Source organism: Acartia tonsa, chromosome 14 (genome assembly GCF_053477335.1).
Source record: "Acartia tonsa isolate MP-2025a chromosome 14, ASM5347733v1, whole genome shotgun sequence".
NCBI classification, from domain to species: Eukaryota; Metazoa; Arthropoda; class Copepoda; order Calanoida; family Acartiidae; genus Acartia; species Acartia tonsa.
In genome coordinates, this window is record NC_137273.1 from 5,750,361 (window position 1) to 5,768,780 (window position 18,420).

Here is an 18,420-nt window from a genome sequence, read left to right on the forward strand (position 1 = left end):
GACAATGGTTGTTGTTGTGTTGGTCCACCCTTGCAACAACAAAGGGATAGGACAAATGTTGTTGTTGTGTTGCTCCACCCTTGCAACAACACAGAGATAGAACAATGGTTGTTGTTGTGTTGCTCTGCATTGCAACAACACAGTAATAGGACAATTGAGAATAGATTAATATCTCCTCAACTACAAATTTTATTTATCTGCGATGGCCCGTCAATATTGAATAAAATATGTAAATTAATTGTCTTTCTCTTCCTGCAATGAAATAGTTTTATGCATAGAACTATTAGAGTTTTTTTTTAATGAATAGATCTATTTTTCGTATATTGTGAGAGATTATCGCATAATTATGTCCAAGGGGGGGGGGGTAATGGGGCGATTACCCCCCCCCCCCCCCATTTAAAATTTACCCCTACCCTAGGGGTGCCGTAGGCACCCCCAACCATTTAGGAGGGGGTTTTTGAGGGGTAAATACCCAAAATAAGAAATCTCTAATAAAAAAAATTTTGCGCGCTTCGCGCGCATTTTTAATACTATATATTTAATAAAATTTAAATTACCCCCCCCCCAAAATTTTAACCCCCCCCCAAAATAAAAAGCTTGGACGCCCCTGCAGCTGGCTAATATAACGATACCACCAATTTAACTTTACCCCATCCCCTCCTCGGACCATGGAGGAACATATTGACCAATATCTAGGAACTATATTAACAACCTGAATTGAAAACAAAAATTACCCAGTCACAATATCCACGTATTCTATATCTATTTCTTTACTGTATTTTTTGTTTCTTCTGCGCTACTTATGGACCTAATTGTTCAGTAAGATCTCGGAAACCACAGGACATATCAGGAAAGCTTAGTTATTATCTTGGGCAGGTTTTTAGCTATTAAAAGTTTGTGACCTACGCTTTTCTGGAATTTGTCATATCAGTTTCCAGTGGTTTACTAGATCATATTGGGTTCACATAAAAACTAAATATAGGTACTTTAGAGCATAGGAAAGAGGATCTGTGAAGGTCTACAAATAATTTGTCTATAAGAAATCTGACAACTGCAACATACTATTTCAAAGCCAAAAATTGTCCAAATATAAAAAGGGTGGGGGAGAAAAAAAAGGGGGGAAGGAGAGTTTAAAAATGCGCATTTGAATCTGCGTAGGTTTCTAATCGAATTAACCACTAATATCTTCTTAACAATTTCTATCTCTTTTTTATTCTCTCTCTCTCTCTCTCTCTCTCTCTCTCTCTCTCTCTCTCTCTCTCTCTATCTATCTATCTATCTATCTATCTATCTATCTCTCTCTATCTATCTATCTATCTATTCCTGTAAAAGTTAGGTACGATTTAGAAAGGGTAGCAACTCTAAAATCGTTATCAGAGAGTCCGTATGTCCATTAAAAATGTGCTGATTTTTAACTTTTTCGACAACAATTTTAAGTATGATATAATTATCGTACTCATCTGTTTTTCAATGATTCCTGGGACAACAAGCGATTCTTCTCTATAAACAATCCTAAACATTTCAGTATATCATTAAACAATATCCTGTATTCTAGCAATTCTACAACAAATTTAAATTGAATTTTGTCTACAATTGATATTAAATAATATTCTGTCGAAAAAGTTAATGATCATTTTTATAAATGTTGTAATCCTTGTTGTATGAAGAAATCTTATTTTTTTCTTCGTCACTTTTTAAGTCAATTTTATGTTTTTCATTTACTTTCTACCTTTTTTATTAATTTTCTCTCTCTTTCTTTTCTTTTCTTTTCTTTCTCTCTTATTTATCCTTCCCTCTCTAATTTTCTTTCATCCCAAGCTCTTATTAAAATATTTTTCAAGCATTCTATCATTGATAAAGATTTAAAGTAGCAAATTGTTCTTAGGGTACAGCAAACTAGATACCCCAAAACAATCTTTGTTTTTTAATTTGACTCTCATTTTTAACGGTCAGTATATGTGGCCCTAACATCTAAAGGCTCTGTATTTAAAGTGAGAGGAGGGGGCAGAAAATAGTCTTAAACCATCTAAAGATTTATAAATAAAAAGGCCTACACAATATTTGAAGCTTTCCAAAAATCTTTGAAACGACTGAAAAAATGAGTTCTCCAATATAGGGAAGCCGTAAAAGTATCAAACTATATAGTTTTTTCTATTCTTTTCCATACATTTTGGATGCTACCAAGCGTATAATTAGGCACACAGTCGCTAGTGACATAATAAGGAAAGTTGAAAATCTATAAAGCACAATTCACATCCAAAAAATTGTACTATTTTATACTGCAGTCCTGAATGAATAAACACCACTGCACCGGCTAAAAACTATGGCGGGTGTGTACTGTAGAGTAGCAATTATTTGCTATTTTAAACTACTGTTCTGAATAAATAAACACCACTGCACTGGTTTAAAAATCTGGCGGGCGTGTGTTAGCAACATAGTACTACTTCTTTTCATAGATAGGGACAAGAATTTAAAAACCAAGGGTGGCATCATATCCATTAAAAGCGAAGCAAATGATCGATGGACAAACAGACAAAGTTAGTTATATAGAAGATGTTCAAATGTCATAAAAAGGGACAGAAATTATTCTATGATTTAAAGAAAATCACGAGGTTTACATAAAAAATAAATATTTATATTCTTTAATCATGAACAGCGAAAAAAAATTATAATCGTCCATTATCTTATCCCTGTTAATACTCTTTTTCAGAATGTTGTTCCCTGTCCTCTAAGAAGCGCAGAACTGTATAACAGCCTTATTATATGAAGATGAGATTTTACTGGATGTCTTACGCGCGTTACGTATATTTTCTTAGGGTGTTTCTACAATATTAAAAATAAGAGCGAATAATCTTAGCAAAAATACTCAACAAATGATGCCTGACCATCAAACATATTCGAAAACAACTATTAAGGATGGCAGCATCCCATGAAAGCAAATCCTTAATTGATTGAAAGTCAATTTGACAAACTAACATTGGTTAAAATGTTTGTACACTGCAAGTGAAAATTCATAAAAATTACCCAACGTTTTAAAACTAACGAATAAGATAAACTTGGGGTAAGACAATGTATAAGACTTATAATTATAAACAAAATTACCACTGCTGTAGGTTTTATATTTAACAATTAAATTTACACTTCAATGTCCCAACCCTCCCTGCTAACTACTTTTTTTGTGGTTTTGTAAAATAACATCGCATACCTAAAATATAGAAAATAATAGGCGGATACTAGAATTTTTTGCTGGGGGCTGCATATTCTTCAAGGGAAGGTTGGGGTGGCCAAAAGGGACAGGGGGTGGGGCGCGGAGTTTGTGACGGGACGACAAATCGTCCGTCCACCCTTTGTTGAGTATAAATAGTGTCTGCGCCTGACCACACCTAGTTCAGTCGGTTCACAGAGCTCGGACAATTCATTCAAACAAAATGAGATCCCTGGTAATTCATTATTATTCATAGTTTCTTCACCAATATTTTTAAAAGCGAAGCTTTTCTATGATTAGGGTCGGTCCGTCCGAGACAGATAGCATTTTTCGTTAATTTAGGCATGTTAGAATTATCCTAACGATTTAAAACTTTGCATGGTGATTCCTGTAGTGGTTAGGAACGATTTATAAAGCGAAGCAACATTATAGTCCTTACGTCCATTTTAAACATGTTGATTTTTCTACTTTTTTTACAACAAATTTTTATGTGATGTGATCTTATTATCCGATTGGTCTGGTTTTTGGTATATTGATTCCTGGGATAACAAAGTACAATATTATAAGCGAAGCAACTCTATAATCAAGTCCTAAAATTATTAAAACATTATCCTGTATCAAGCAGATTTTCAACAAATTTACTTACAATTTTGCTTCGACTCTTATACATTTATATTCTGATTATTTAGTTCTGACACTATACAAGTGTTAATGTCTGTTTGTCCTACCAATTCATTGCTTCGCTTTTATGGATGTTGTCATCCTTGTTTTCACCAATTTTTTTTATATGTAAAATTGTGCCTTTGGAGATTCCTAGAAATTTGGGGAAAGAAAGTTATATTAGATAAATAATTGCTCTGTATATTCAGATTGATCTCTGGTAGGGAGGGAGTGGCTGTTCAATACGATTACGCAAGTTCTCAAAGTTTTTTTTAATATAACATTTTCTTAACAATTTTGGGGACTAAATTACCTACTTTCAGGACCAAGGATATCTCCTACAAAATAAAATAAAAATGGGGGGGGGGGGGGGGTGTTATTTTTAGGGGGTTGGGGGTGCCCCACCTCCCAAGAAAATAGCTTAAAACCACCACCGGACCAGTAGGTATATTCCCTGAAGAGTAGAGCCCTTTCGGTTCAGCGGTTACCGAGATCTTAAGCTTCAGACGGACGGACAAACGGACAGACAGACAGACAGACATCGTTCTACTTTGTATTATAGATAATTTAAAATTCATATTTGGTTGTCAGTTGGTCGGTAAAATAACTTCATACTGTATCACATTGATCTTAAACACTTACAGTAGCAGTAGTTGCCTTATAAGATCTCGCAAACTATTAGATGGGTCTGTTATTATCAGATATGCTCGTGTTTTGGTTCTTGCATGTTTTAATCTATTTTTCACTTACTTAGGGCCTGAAGGCTAAGCCCGCAATTTAAGTTAAAATACTTTGCAAAATATTTAACAATTTTAATATAGCTACTATTATTCTAATGACAAATGATTGTTTTTGTTAAAAATTCGCATACTTAATTCTAGAAGCGTAAAAAATAATTCATGCAAAAAATGTACTTGAAACAAAGACTTGAAATAAATTTACAAATTCGCAAATTATTTCTAATAAATCATTTATTTGTATGACCACGACGCACTTAATTATGTTATTCAAATTTCAAAAGATATTTAAAAATCTTAGTTAGACATAAAAATTTATTTACAGAATATTATTATTAAAGGTTTCTAAGTTAAGACTAAATACCAGAAAATGTTCAAAATATTAGAGTATTTTTACTACACACTCTTAATAATAACAAGGCAAAAATCATCATGCCAAAATTTGAAGTTGATATTTTGCTAGCTAGCTATCCGTCACAGAAATATAGAAAAGTTTTGCTTTAAATATTCAAGAGCCAAAAGTGAAGTTCTGTTGTAGTTACAGTGTTAGTCAAAATGTTTTTTTCTTATAGCGAAGCTCTTCTGTAATTGGGATTATATTTGAATAAAATTACATATTTTATAATAGATACATTTATTAACAGCTATTATATTTCCAGCTGGTGCTTGCTGTTGTTTCTGCCGCTCAAGGCCAACTTTTGTATGGAGGGTACCCCTATGCCCTGTCTTCACCCCTCACCTACACTTACACCCCCCAGGTATAGATAGATAGTGGTGAATGGAGGGAACCCCTATGCCCTGTCTTCACCCCTCACTTACACTTACACCCCCCAGGTATAGATAGATAGATAGTGGTGTACGGAGGGAACCCCGATGCCCTGTCTTCACCCCTCACCTACACTTACACCCCCCAGGTATAGATAGATAGTGGTGTATAGAGGGAACCCCTATGCCCTGTCTTCATCCCTCACCTACACTTACACCCCCCAGGTATAGATAGATAGATAGTGGTGTACGGAGGGAACCCATATGCCCTGTCTTCACCCCTCACCTACACTTACACCCCCCAGGTATAGATAGATAGTGGTGTATAGAGGGAACCCCTATGCCCTGTCTTCACCCCTCACCTACACTTACACCCCCCAGGTATAGATTGATAGATAGTGGTGTACGGAGGGAACCCATATGCCCTGTCTTCACCCCTCACCTACACTTAAACCCCCCAGGTATAGATAGATAGTGGTGTATAGAGGGAACCCCTATGCCCTGTCTTCACCCCTCACCTACACTTACACCCCCCAGGTATAGATAGATAGATAGTGGTGTACGGAGGGAACCCATATGCCCTGTCTTCACCCCTTATCACACTTACACCCCCCAGGTTTTGATAGATAGATAGACCTTCAGAGTTATCCTGAATAAAATTCCTGAAGTAAGAGGAATTTGCAGTGTATTTATACAGCAGAAAGAACCGAATATAGAGCAGCATTACGCATTATAGACAGACAGACTCAATCACTTTTAGTACAGGACAACTACTAAAATAACATGTATTTGCAGGTAACCAAGTTTGTGCCCAAGGAAGTTGAGATTCCCGTGGAACACCTGACCTACGGAATCAAGGAGACCGGATGCACGAACGTCTTTGGATTCCCCGTTCCCTGTCTTGCCGAAGGTAAGTTAGGAAAAAAGGTTTGCTTGAAACCCGCAGGGGTTAGGCTCCTTCTGAGTAAAATGCGAAAGAAGTAAAATTGCCTAATTTACATTTAAATTTTCAAATGATACGCTTAAAACTTTCATAAAAAGAATATAATAACCTTAGTTTTAGGTATCTGCTCCACAAAATCTTTTGGTATTGATTCTGAAAGGCAACGCTAAAAAACAGAATTTTCTAGAAATGTTCATCTCAAAAAAACCTTTAGACCATTTTTATTTCAACTGTTTTGCTTAAGTTTTAAAATTCTTTTCTTAGATGATGGTCTTATTTCAACCAGGTTTTAAATGCTTTAACAGTAATTAAATAAAAAAAAATATGGAATTTTGCTTTATTTTTGCAATAGCTTTTCATTTTAATAATAAAACAGTAAAATTGAAACCGTATATTTTACAGGTGAGGCCAGAAAGAGGCGCCAGGCTGATGAGGCTGAGGCCGAAGCTGCCGTTGAGACCCCTGCCGCCACCGTTCCCCTCGCCTACGCCGGATACCCCTTCCTCGGCGGTTATGCTTATGGTGCCTACCCCTATGCTGCCTATGGAGCTTACCCCTATGCCCTTGCTGCCCCCGCTGTTAAGGTAAGTTTGTTTTAAGTTATGGGATATCAAGACTTCAGACGGAAGCACTAGGTAACTAATTTTAAAGTAGCTTTGCTACTAAAAAAGGGATACTTTATAATAAAAATTCAGTTGAATCAAATCTATAGGGGTTGATAAACTTTACTGAAACCTATTCTGAACTAACATGAAGCTTTTCTATAATAAGAGACATTTCTAAGGAGTAGGACTAATACAGATATACAAACACAAAAAATATCTTTTTTTAAAGAATAGTCTTACTAAAAAAGATAATTGAAAATTTTAACAGGATGATAATAGAATTTCGTATCCTAGATTGCTGAGCCTGAGGTGACCGAGGTTGAGGTTCCCCACTACGTGTACAAGCCCGTTGTCAAGCAGGTCGACCTCAACCCTCTCTGCCACAACGGATGGGGTATTGCCGTTCCCTGTGCTTAATTCCATCTCTCAGTGCCATCAGATCAGTGCAATTAAAGAGCATACACACAAAACCATCTTTGGAAATGCTTCGAAAACAACAATAAATAAATGATTTTACTTTTTGAAAATCATGAAAAAGCTTAAGCATAACACTGCCAATCAAAATGTAAATACAAAATTTTGTCTTTTAAGATTAATCAAATATTTTTTTCAAAAATGTTTGAATAATGTTAAATGAGCGTCAGAAACATTAAAAACTGTTACCTGATTAAATAAATATTAAAATCAATATAATGTTATTTTCTATTTCCTGTTTGTTTAATTAATAAGTAAAATATGCATGCATGGAGTAAGGGGACAATGGTTTGAAAATTAAACTGGTACTCAAAACAAGCTCATCCGATATGTAGATGTCTTAAAACATTGGGAACATTTATAAAAAAAAATAAGAAGTTTGTACAAACTGGAAGTTTCAGCACTTTTCAGCCAACAATTTAATCTACAGCTGTGCTAATTTTGTTTATCTTCGCTGGTACTTTACAGAAAGTGAGGGATGATGACACTTTTGTAGATGCTTCGCATTTAAAATACCTTTCGACAAAACTACGAGCACACTCATACACATGCCAGTTGATGAATAGCATCGCAAGATACTCAGTCCACCAGAGACCATCACAAAAATATTATTTAGTTAAATTCTATGAAAGTTTAAAGTTTTATTTTTCTCGTGTAGATTCCCTTAACAATATTTGTGAATTTCAAACACTGGCAGCCATGTTTTAATGCCGCTGTCATATTCTGCATTTATTTTACTTTTTCTAGCTTCTATCAATGACAGCTACCTAAGTTTTTTTAGTGGACAGACTGACGGACAAAGATTATATGATGCCTTTTAGTTGACGAAATCCTCACAGACAAATCAGCTATCTATTTTTATTTTTAAGTAAATCATAATTATGATGTTTACCAGACAGACATATAAAGTCAATGTAAGATTTTTTGCTAAAATATTTTTTCAAACCTTGGGCCAAAAGGCGGTTTTTAACCGCCTTTTCTCCTAGTATTACCATAATCATCAATGTGCTAAATTATGAATATTAGTTATACAGGTGTATAAAATCATCCCGCCCTGAAAAAAATTGGCCCCAAGCCAAAATATGGTTGATTCATGCAAAAAAATGACCAATGAAAATATTTTTTTCTGTAATGCAAAAATTGCGACCACACAAGCAGTGCGAAGTTTTAATAATCTGCAAAAAGACCTGTTTTTGAAGCTTTTGTGTGATCTCAATTTTAAAGTGTCAATTCTATATAGTGTCAATATAAACCTGAAATTTACCCCAAAAAAATGGGGGCAGTATCAATAATAACATATGAATGTGTATCTTAAGTAATCTCTTCCAAAGTTAAAATTGCATTCATATACCACAGTGCATTCGAAGGTGCTTTGACTTTTGTGTCAGAACCTAAATTGGGACTTAGTGCATTTCATTACCCTTGGTTAGGTAACTTCATTTCACTTTTCAATAAAATCTAAAATTCAGCGGTTTTTGAGAAAATTAGATTTGAAAATTTCAAGTTCAATTTTCACCCACTAGGAGTTACCGCATAATCATGACAAGAAAAGCAAAGATTATTTATTTTAAATTTTGAACAACTTTGCTTTTATAAAGTTCTTCATAGAACCTTCCTGAAGTGAGTTAATTAATGGTAATTTTTATCAATTGCTTTGCCAAGGTCACGGGAATTCAGCCTTAAATAAATCATATATAGAGAGGTTTTATGACAGACTTTATAAAAGCAAAGTCCCAGTTTAGGTTCTGACACAAAAGTCAAAGCACCTACATTTGCACTGTGATACATATGATAGGATAAAATTGTACATAAATGTATACTATTTGCTTATTTCTTTTTTCTTTGTGTTTGTGTCAAAATAAAATCTAATCTAATCTAAGTTGCAAATTAAATTAAAAGCTAAGTATTTTTGCAACATTTTACTAACAGCCACATAGTGCGCTATTGCCGCGAAGAGTTTTATAAATTTTCATTATTTACTTACCTCCCATTGGTTATTCGAAAATTTATTAATTTTTATTGGTGGATTTATTTCCTTCCCAGATTTTTATTGGTTGATTAAATTAGTTCGTCTGCTAGGTTTACATCGACAACAACAACATTATATTTTATAATTACACATGGTTTGTCTGTCGCTATTGTTACGAAAAGCGAAAGGTGCAAATGTCAATTTTAAACGGCTAAAAGAATATATGAGGTAAAATTATCATTGTTGATATGTTGATTTAATGTGATTTATATAAAATAAAATTTTATTATAATTAGGTAATAACTATACTTTTTAACATTAAACATGTAAACTATTTGGCCGGTTTAATTGATTGATATTACACTATTAATTGTAAATACTTATTATATAGTTACAAGATGCCAGAAGCAAGCAAAGGAACGCAGAAAGAAATTGTTTCAATTCTACCTATTGTCAGTTTTACAGGAAATTTTAGATATTTATTATAACAGAGAAAAAGATTTTTTCTTATATATAATTGTTTGGTTTGTTAGATCTTAAGATTTTAACAAAAAGCTAAACCTAATTTTCTTATTATTATCTAATTATTTATCTAAACTTATACAGAAATTAAGAATCACACTTTTGATGAAATCATTGATGTACGGTAAGTGTGTTTTAGATACCTATATATATAGAATTCCTAAAATTACAAAAAAAAGAATTTTAACGAGTGGGGGTGTTGCAGCTATTTTCGTATGTATATTCGTATACCTATTAATTTGATCTATGAAAATATTTTTATTTTTGATTGGAAATTAAACCAAAGTTGTAAAATTTGTTCCTTTTAAAGTTTATTTTTATTTCGCTTTTTTAGCACACAGGATAGAAAGAACCTGCATGGTTAGAAAAATGCTCCTTTGTCTATAATACGCTGCTATTTGATTTTAGAACGCCGTTAGAATTTGCCGAAGACCATGTCCAGGGGGCGATTAATCTTCCAGTTCTCAGCAATGAACAAAGGGCAGAAGTGGGAACACTTTATTCCAAAGATACTTTGCAGGTATAACGTTTTCTTTTTCGTTAGTTTAACAACCTTTGGAACTATTGTTGAATTTTGAATTTTGATTGGTTGGTTCATTAAGTTGAGTGTCCAAACGTTTCAACCACTAAATGTAATCTACAGATTAGTAGTTCACCGTGGCCCTACAGCGTAGTATAGTGTATCTTTTGTAAACTGTTTTAGTCAATGCCTATTTTTGACCAAATCCTGACAGAATCACGAATTTTAGTAGGTATACAAAACATCATATTTTTGGTACCTATTATTTAAGATACTTTTTTTGCATAGACTTTTTAATTATGACCCTATTTATTGTTTTATTAAAGAAAGAAATTATAAAAAAAATTGTATAATAGCAATATAAGGTCTTGGCGTTATCCTCTTAGAAATTTTTCTTTTCAATTTTGAAAATTTGAGTTTTATGTATTATCATTGGGAATGTACTGTACATCAATTTGTCGACTAATGTTTTATCCCTTTAGATCCCAGGTTTTGGTTTGTTTCACTTTTATGTAAAGCTTATAGTGTATTGTTTAATTACCTAATCATATATTAGATAATGGAGCTTCCTATTTTCTTATATGCATATTTAATTGTTTTAGGGAAGAAAAGTTGGTGCTGCTTTAATAGCAAGTAATATTAGTGATCATATTATGAATCATTTTCAGGTATTTAGGGACTATTAAAATATTGAACAAGATCTCTTTAACTTTGTCTGCTTAAAACTTGTTTAAACGTTTACTTGTAGCATCCTACATTTTTATTATTTTTAAGACAGATTAACATCAATCTTTTTTTTATCACATGTTGTTATGATTGTTAAATGAAAATCTTGAATTGTCATATTTTAGGATAAAAGTCTGGATTATAAACCTCTAGTTTATTGTTGGAGAGGTGGACAACGGTCAAGATCTATGGCAACAATCCTTAAGGTAATAATCATCTTGACAGCGCATAGTCATTGTGACATTGGTTCCTACTTTTGGTGAGTGCCTTTAGGCCCTTGGCCGATAAACAGTTGTAACTCATTTCTATGCACTATAAGAACTTTTAAGCAAAGGTCGTGTTAAAAAAGAGGCTGATTGTTTGTTGGGTTGTTGCCTCATTCTTTACTTTTTAGGGGCAGTGGGCTTTACTTTGCAAGGCTTTTTAACTAGTTGCTTTTAATGTTCAATGTTCACCTTAGAAAACTTTTTTTATTTCAGGAGATTGGTTTTCAGCCCTCGTTAATGCAGGGTGGATATAAGCAATATAGAAAACATATTTGCAATTATCTCTGCATTGAAGAACCTGGGGAAGGGAGTGGACAACTGGATAAAAACCTTGATAAAATTAAACTTATTAGGTAAGAAATGCTTAATTTGATTTCTTTGCATATCTTGTAGATTTTACTATAACCCATAATTTTTTTTGAAAATGTAGATTCATCTTTTTTTACCTAAGATTTTATTGATTTATTTTAGAATAAGCGGTCATACAGGCAGCGGGAAAACTTTACTTTTAAAGGTTAGTTTTGTTTGTGATGTTTTAAATACATTTCTTTGTAGTTCGTGACATTAAAAAAGTTACAGAAGAATTTTTACACTAGGCATTAGAGGAGAGAGGAGAACAAATTTTGGACCTGGAATTTTTTGCCAAACATAAAGGTAACTTTTGCTGTGTTGATGTTTGTGGTATCATTTGTAGTTTAGATAGGAGATACAATGAAAAGAAGGCTATGTTTAGGTATTGATCTCCATTTCATGCTTCCATTTTCCTATCCATAGAGTAAAAAAGATTATGTCTTTAAAATTTCTCACAAAAAATTCCCTTTTTTCATATTTGTATCTGTATATGAACAAGAACTTCAAGAAGTAAAATCAGTTTTTATGAATTTTGTTTCAGGTTCCATTCTGGGGGATTATCCAGACTCGGGACAGCCAAGTCAAAAATGGTTTGAAACTGAACTTTACAATTATATAGGTAATGATTCTTTCCCTGGTGTAACAGTTATTTAAAACTGGTTTTAATGATACGATTGTTGATTTTTATATTCGTAAAGAACTACCTATATGATACGATACATGATTTTTCAGTGTGGCTTAGAACGGTTCTTATCCACCGGATGTTAATCGGTTTCGAAGCCATTCTGGAAATAAGATTCCAAACGTTCAGAACACGCAGATTATATACATTTTTCTCAATCGGAGATGAAATTAGAGTCATATGGTATTACTGACAGACTGGCGGACTAAGTAAACCATAAATTCCTTATACGTATATGTAACTAAAAAAATACTTAATTTAAAACAGCAAGAATAGATTCGACTCCTTTTTTCAATTTTAATTCAAAATAGAAGAAGTAGAAAACTGCATTATTAATGGGGGGGGGGGGGGTATTTTTTTCTAGAGGCAATTTACTTGGGAAGGCTCTTGGTACCCTACTCCAAAATAGTTAAAAACCTTCCTAGGACCAGAAGTTACATTGTTAAGGAGAACTAAATCGATTCATGTGTTAGGGAGATACTTCAGTACAGACAGACACACACACAGATCATGTTAATTTTTTTATCAGCATAACGACACATTCATGAATTTCAGAATCTTTGAAGACTGACCAAGTTGTGTGGGTAGAAAATGAAGGTAAACTTCATTTTTCACTTTTTGGGGATTTTTTTCCTTCAAAAATTGCGCAATTTTGACAAAATCTATTGTAACAATCAATTCTACTAAAACCTTTTAAAGTATTTGGAAGTATATTTTGTTTTCTTGTGTAAGTGAAGAGGGGTGGGTAAGAAGGGACGGAAAAAGAGAAGTGGGTAGTGGTGAAATTTTCCTTTCGAATTGTTTGTCAGAATATCATTCCCTTGTCCCTGCCTTAATAGTTTTCAAATATATATCATTTTTCCTGCATAAATTCAAGAATAAATCTTTTATCATTAGAAAGATTATTATGGAAATTGTATAAAAACATGGGTGTATATTTTTTAATTTGACACGGCTGATGGGAGGGGGGGGGGGGTAATAAAATAATAAAAATATGTTGGGGGGAAAAATTAAAAAAATTAAGAGAAATGAAAACATTTTTTCCATTTTTCTCTCATCCTTGGTGAAAAAAAACTAAAATAATGCGTGGGAGGGGGTATAATATAAATAAAATAAAGAGTTTTGAATTTTTTTTCAATTTTAACCCCTTCCTTGCTTGAAAAAAACCAGGCGGGGAAAAAAAAAATTTGCAGTAGGGGAAAAAAATGAATCTTGTGCAGAATATACACCCCTGTATAAAAATGAATGTTTTAGGGTCACGGATAGGAAGTCTAAATGTTTCTAGACGGCTGTTTGAAAAGATGTGCAGGTTAATTGTTTATTTTTAGTACAACATTCCTGCAACAATAAGGAATAATTTGTAATAAACGAATCCCTTGTGATCATAGCCAGAACTTTTGGACTTTTTTACTTGTTTTGGTATTTTTATAATAGATTTGTCCTTTAGAAGTGATTTTTAAATTGTGATTCTTAGGACAATTGGACACAATGTGATAAGCGTAGCATTTATACCTATAGTTTTATATTAAAAAATAAAGAATAGAATATGAACTACGAACTATGAAAAGATAAGTACAGGGGTGTATATGAATAAAATAAAGAGTTTTGAAAATATTTTTCCTTTTACCCCTGGATAAGTATGAGAAGTAGTATGAATGACTTTTTTATACATAAAAAATCTACATACTATAGTTGTAGGGTAGCTTTGCTTTTAATAAAGTTTGATGATGTAAAAGACTAACTAATTTTATGTTTAGTTCACCCCGAGTCCACATTAATGTAAGTTTGGAAGACAGAGTTGATTACATTCTCAAGGAAAGAGGAGACAATAATCTATGATACAAAATAGGACCATGTTTGTCCGTCCGTTTGATTAAAATGAATATATCAGTAGTTATTGAACTGATTAGGTTGATTTTTCTTTCGGGATTTTCCCTAATACTCTTATAGATTATGATTTTATGCTTTTTGGGTCAAGGCATGCGTTAAATAATTTACAGCACTCTTAAAACTTTACTAGCTTCCAAAGTTAGATTTGTACACCTATGACCTACTGTGTATAAAGGGGGCCATTAAATAAACTCGTGGTCTTGTAAAATAATAAATGACTGATTGGATTTTAATAGATTAAAATATTATTGTCTTCATTTTAAAATCAGGATTATGACTACCTCATTCACAACCAAGAACTAAATCTTCCTGAACTTTTAAAGAGGATAGAAAAATACGCAGGTTTCTTTTACATATTCTGCTTGTCTTTCAATTGTATTAGACTTTTTTATTATATCTTCAAATGTGCAGCCGTCGCCACTGCCAGAGCTGCCAATAAAACATCGGATTTTTAAATGGTTGAAGTTTTAACTTAAAATTAATATTATTTTTTCTTCATAGTTTTACTGAAAATTCAAAAAGTGGTTGTTATTTAAATATCGCATATAGCCGTGGCCACGCGTAGCCAATTTGATTTAAAGATTGCTATTAGGTTACTGGCTGTACCTCTGGCAGCGGCAACTGCACCGGCTACACATATAAAGATCAAGCTCAGAATTTCAATTAGTTCTCTGGGAGGATGGAAACATTTTGAAGTATTCTGGTACCCAATATATATAAATATTCATTGGCTCAAAAACTTAAGGGACTTATATTTAATCTTGATTGGGTTGTACAAACAAGCAGTGTTTAAACTTTTTAACTAATAATTCAAATCTGAAGAACGGGCAATTTTTACCGTGATTGGCGGTATAAATATCTTATACTTATCGTTCATTATCTTATCGTTCATTGTCTTATCGCTCAAGATCCCAGCCCTATCCTTAATTTTTATTGCTAGTTATCATATATGTAAATAAAGGGGGAGGTAGGTTGTGCTAATATTCCTTTAAATGTGTGAGTTAGAATTTAAAATAGAAGTAGAACTCTTAAATTTGGCATTGCAGTTAATTTAATGACGTATAACGTAGATATGTACTATCCTATTATATAAAGTAGTAAGCGTTTTTTGTCTGTCCCGAAGGATCTCGCTAACCGCTGAACCGATATTGTTCTCCTTTACAGTGAAGCTTCTTATAGGTGCTGGGAAGGTTTTAAACTATTTTTGGAAAGGGTGTCTTCACCCACCTCCCCCCAAAATATTTTTTAAAACTCCTTTGAAACTCAAATTTAAAATGTGATGAGATCGACTTTTCCCCCTCCTACCAGTAACCCTAGAAGCTTCTAGGGTCGTAGCCGCTAGTATTGTATTATAGTAGAGCTACTGCCAAACAAAATTTAGAGTTCTACTTCTATTTTAAATTCTTAAAACTCACACATTTACGGAATTTTAGCACAACCTACCTCCCTATTTATCTAAATTCGTGTTATAATTTTTTTATTAATGTACCATATGTATGGTTTCTAAATTCTTATTTTAGGAAAGAAAACGTGCACTGCTTGGCTTAACCTTTTAGGTCAGTATGATATAAAGTATACTTTTTATAAAATGCTGATGATTTCATATTTGTTTATGATTATCTTCAGAGCCTCCAAAATACATTTTTTTACGTCATTAAGAGAAAGATAAAACATTATCAGACTTTTGCCTATCCTTGTATCAAGTAAATAGTTTATTTTAACACACCATCTTCTAATTCTTTTAATTTAATTTTTAAATCTTGTTCATATACTTTAGAAGAGAAGAACTATCGAGAATTGGTTATTGGTCTTATCAAGTATTATGATGCTTCTTACAAGGTAAAGCTAGTGGCTTCGTCCTTAGTTCCCTTCAGGGGTGTATATTCTACAAAATTGACCCTGCTAAAGGGGGGAAGGGGGTAAAAAAATAAGTATGTTGTTGAGGGTAAAAAAAATGTAAAAATTAAGAGAAATGAAAACATTTTTCTCCCCTCCTAAGTGAAAAAACTAAAATAATGTGTGGGAGGGGTGATAATATAAATAAAATAAAGAGTTCTGAAAATATTTTTCCATGTTTTCCCCTTCCTTGCTGGAAAAAAAACTAGGAGGGCAAAAATTAAAGAAATTTGCAGCAAGGGGAAAATTAATCTTGTGCCGAATATACACTCCTGGTTCCCTGAGTAATTGCCTAAAATAAAGAGGGGAGACCCCCCCTCCCCCCACCTATATTTGGCTATAGCTTTAAAATAAAAAAATTAAAATCATATAAATTTTAGAAGGGGGGATTTTTCAGGAGACATTTGTATGGGAAGGGGGGGGGGGAGTCAGTAATCAGCTTATACTAATAACGAAATTAATTCGGAAAAAGATCACGAAACCTATACCATGTTTTTCAGCTGTCGTTGGGGGGCAACACATCGTAAAATTGACGACATCTCCATTTGCCCCCCAAATATTATTTTAGATTTATTTCGCTTGTTGGTTACACCTTATTCCTGGTCAGTAATACACACAGGAACAATACTAAGCTTCTCACCTAATGTTTCTGGAAGTTTTTTTAATATTAAATTATTTAGACGCCTGTAGGAGATGCCATGACCACCCTACCTATGCCCTCAGGGTTGCTATTAGACACGGAGAAGCTAGCTGCCAGCCAATATATCGATACCTTCATTAATATAGGTAATTTATATCTTTTTAAGGGTAAATATTATAAATTGTTAGACTTTGGATTTTCAATAAGTTTTGTTATTTAAAAAAACATAAAAAAATGAATACTTCGAGAAAGTATGGAAGTCTTAATAAATCTTAATTAATTGGAAAAAGGACGACATCTTTAACCCTTACAGATCGGACCCCTATTCCCACCTTAATAGATCGGGGGGGGGGGGGGGGGGGCTCCAAGAGCCCCCCCTCTATCTCGGCTCCTGGTACAGATAAAGACGTAATTTTTTTTCTGGTGGTTCATGTGTATTTTTAGAGAAAATTACTTTTTCTAGTCATAGCAGTCAGACCGCTCTTTAGCCGCTTTTTAGCGGCCAGCCGCTAAATTTTGAAACAGCCGTAGAGCGGCCAATTTTGCAGCTATGATGACCAAATTTTAGAACGAACTTTTATTTTTCATAACAAAAAAATTACTTTTTCTGATCATCGCCGAAAAACGGCAAATAACGGAAACCGCCATTTTCGGCGGTTACGGCGGTAAAACGGCGGTTGGCGGCGCAAATTAATATTTTTATCTGTTTATTATTGCTCAAGGATTTACCAAAAAAAATTATAGGTCTCTAGCTGTAATAGAAGCCACGATATTCATGATATATGTCTGTAGTAAAAGCCGGACAAAAATCGGTCATAAAGTCGGTCAGGGAGCGGTCAAACGGTCATAACACCATTTTTCTCAGAAGGTCATTGACATCTAAGTATTCACCAAAAAAATTTTAGGTTTCTACCTTATACACAAAAGTCATAATGTAGAAATTAAGATTTATTTAGAATTTTTTCTAATTTTTTTTGCTACCCAACCGACTTTGACCGGACACCACAACCGACACAGACCAGATATCCTAATAAAATCAACTCTTGCCGACGTATAATTACTAAACTTAAAAAGTCATGAAGTTACAGCTCTCCATCTTACCTACAAAAAAAATGAGATTGAAAAAACTAGAGGGGGGGGGCTCTTGGAGCCCCCCCCCGATCTGTAAGGGTTAATTAGCGAAACTCATAAACACGAAAACAATTAACAGAAATACCAAGAATAGTTACACAGACAAGTTATAAGATCTGGAGAATCTTTTCTAAAAATTTTAGTTATCTACTTTTAATAGCAATAGAAAAATCACATTTCCCCTGTAACATAAGTACAGAACGGCCCTTCGAAATTATAAAGTACATAGGTAGCTTTTATAGTTAAATCTAATGCTTTACATAATCTAATTAGAAATATCCAATTTTGATCAATATTCAGGTAAAGAATACATAGAGAAGAATAAGGAAGAAACTGGTGCAGATGAAAATGAAGATAAACATGAAGGAGAAACAATTGGCCTCTGTGTTATTCTTTAATATCTTAAAAATACATTTTTCAATTTTTTTTTCTATTGTT

At 33.4% G+C, this 18,420-nt stretch overlaps 2 protein-coding genes across 2 annotated transcripts; both read left to right on the forward strand.

The window, feature by feature from the left end:
* Positions 1-3,248: 3,248 nt before the first annotated feature.
* Positions 3,249-7,603, forward strand: LOC145305265 (uncharacterized). The gene is made up of 5 exons (XM_080146864.1): positions 3,249-3,440; positions 5,262-5,360; positions 6,163-6,277; positions 6,713-6,894; positions 7,210-7,603. The coding sequence occupies exons 1-5, from the start codon at positions 3,429-3,431 to the stop codon at positions 7,330-7,332; spliced, it is 531 nt and encodes a 176-aa protein (XP_080002990.1). The 5' UTR covers positions 3,249-3,428; the 3' UTR covers positions 7,333-7,603.
* Positions 7,604-9,429: 1,826 nt separating this feature from the next.
* LOC145305268 (tRNA 2-selenouridine synthase-like) lies at positions 9,430-18,409 on the forward strand. The gene is made up of 18 exons (XM_080146868.1): positions 9,430-9,586; positions 9,750-9,818; positions 9,960-10,004; positions 10,289-10,400; positions 11,003-11,068; positions 11,252-11,332; positions 11,606-11,745; positions 11,864-11,906; positions 11,989-12,046; positions 12,285-12,362; positions 12,981-13,022; positions 13,680-13,734; positions 14,183-14,238; positions 14,583-14,657; positions 15,836-15,871; positions 16,093-16,154; positions 16,892-16,997; positions 18,283-18,409. Exons 1-18 carry the CDS (start codon positions 9,510-9,512, stop codon positions 18,378-18,380), a joined length of 1,299 nt encoding a protein of 432 aa, XP_080002994.1. The 5' UTR covers positions 9,430-9,509; the 3' UTR covers positions 18,381-18,409.
* The last annotated feature ends 11 nt before the right edge of the window (positions 18,410-18,420 follow it).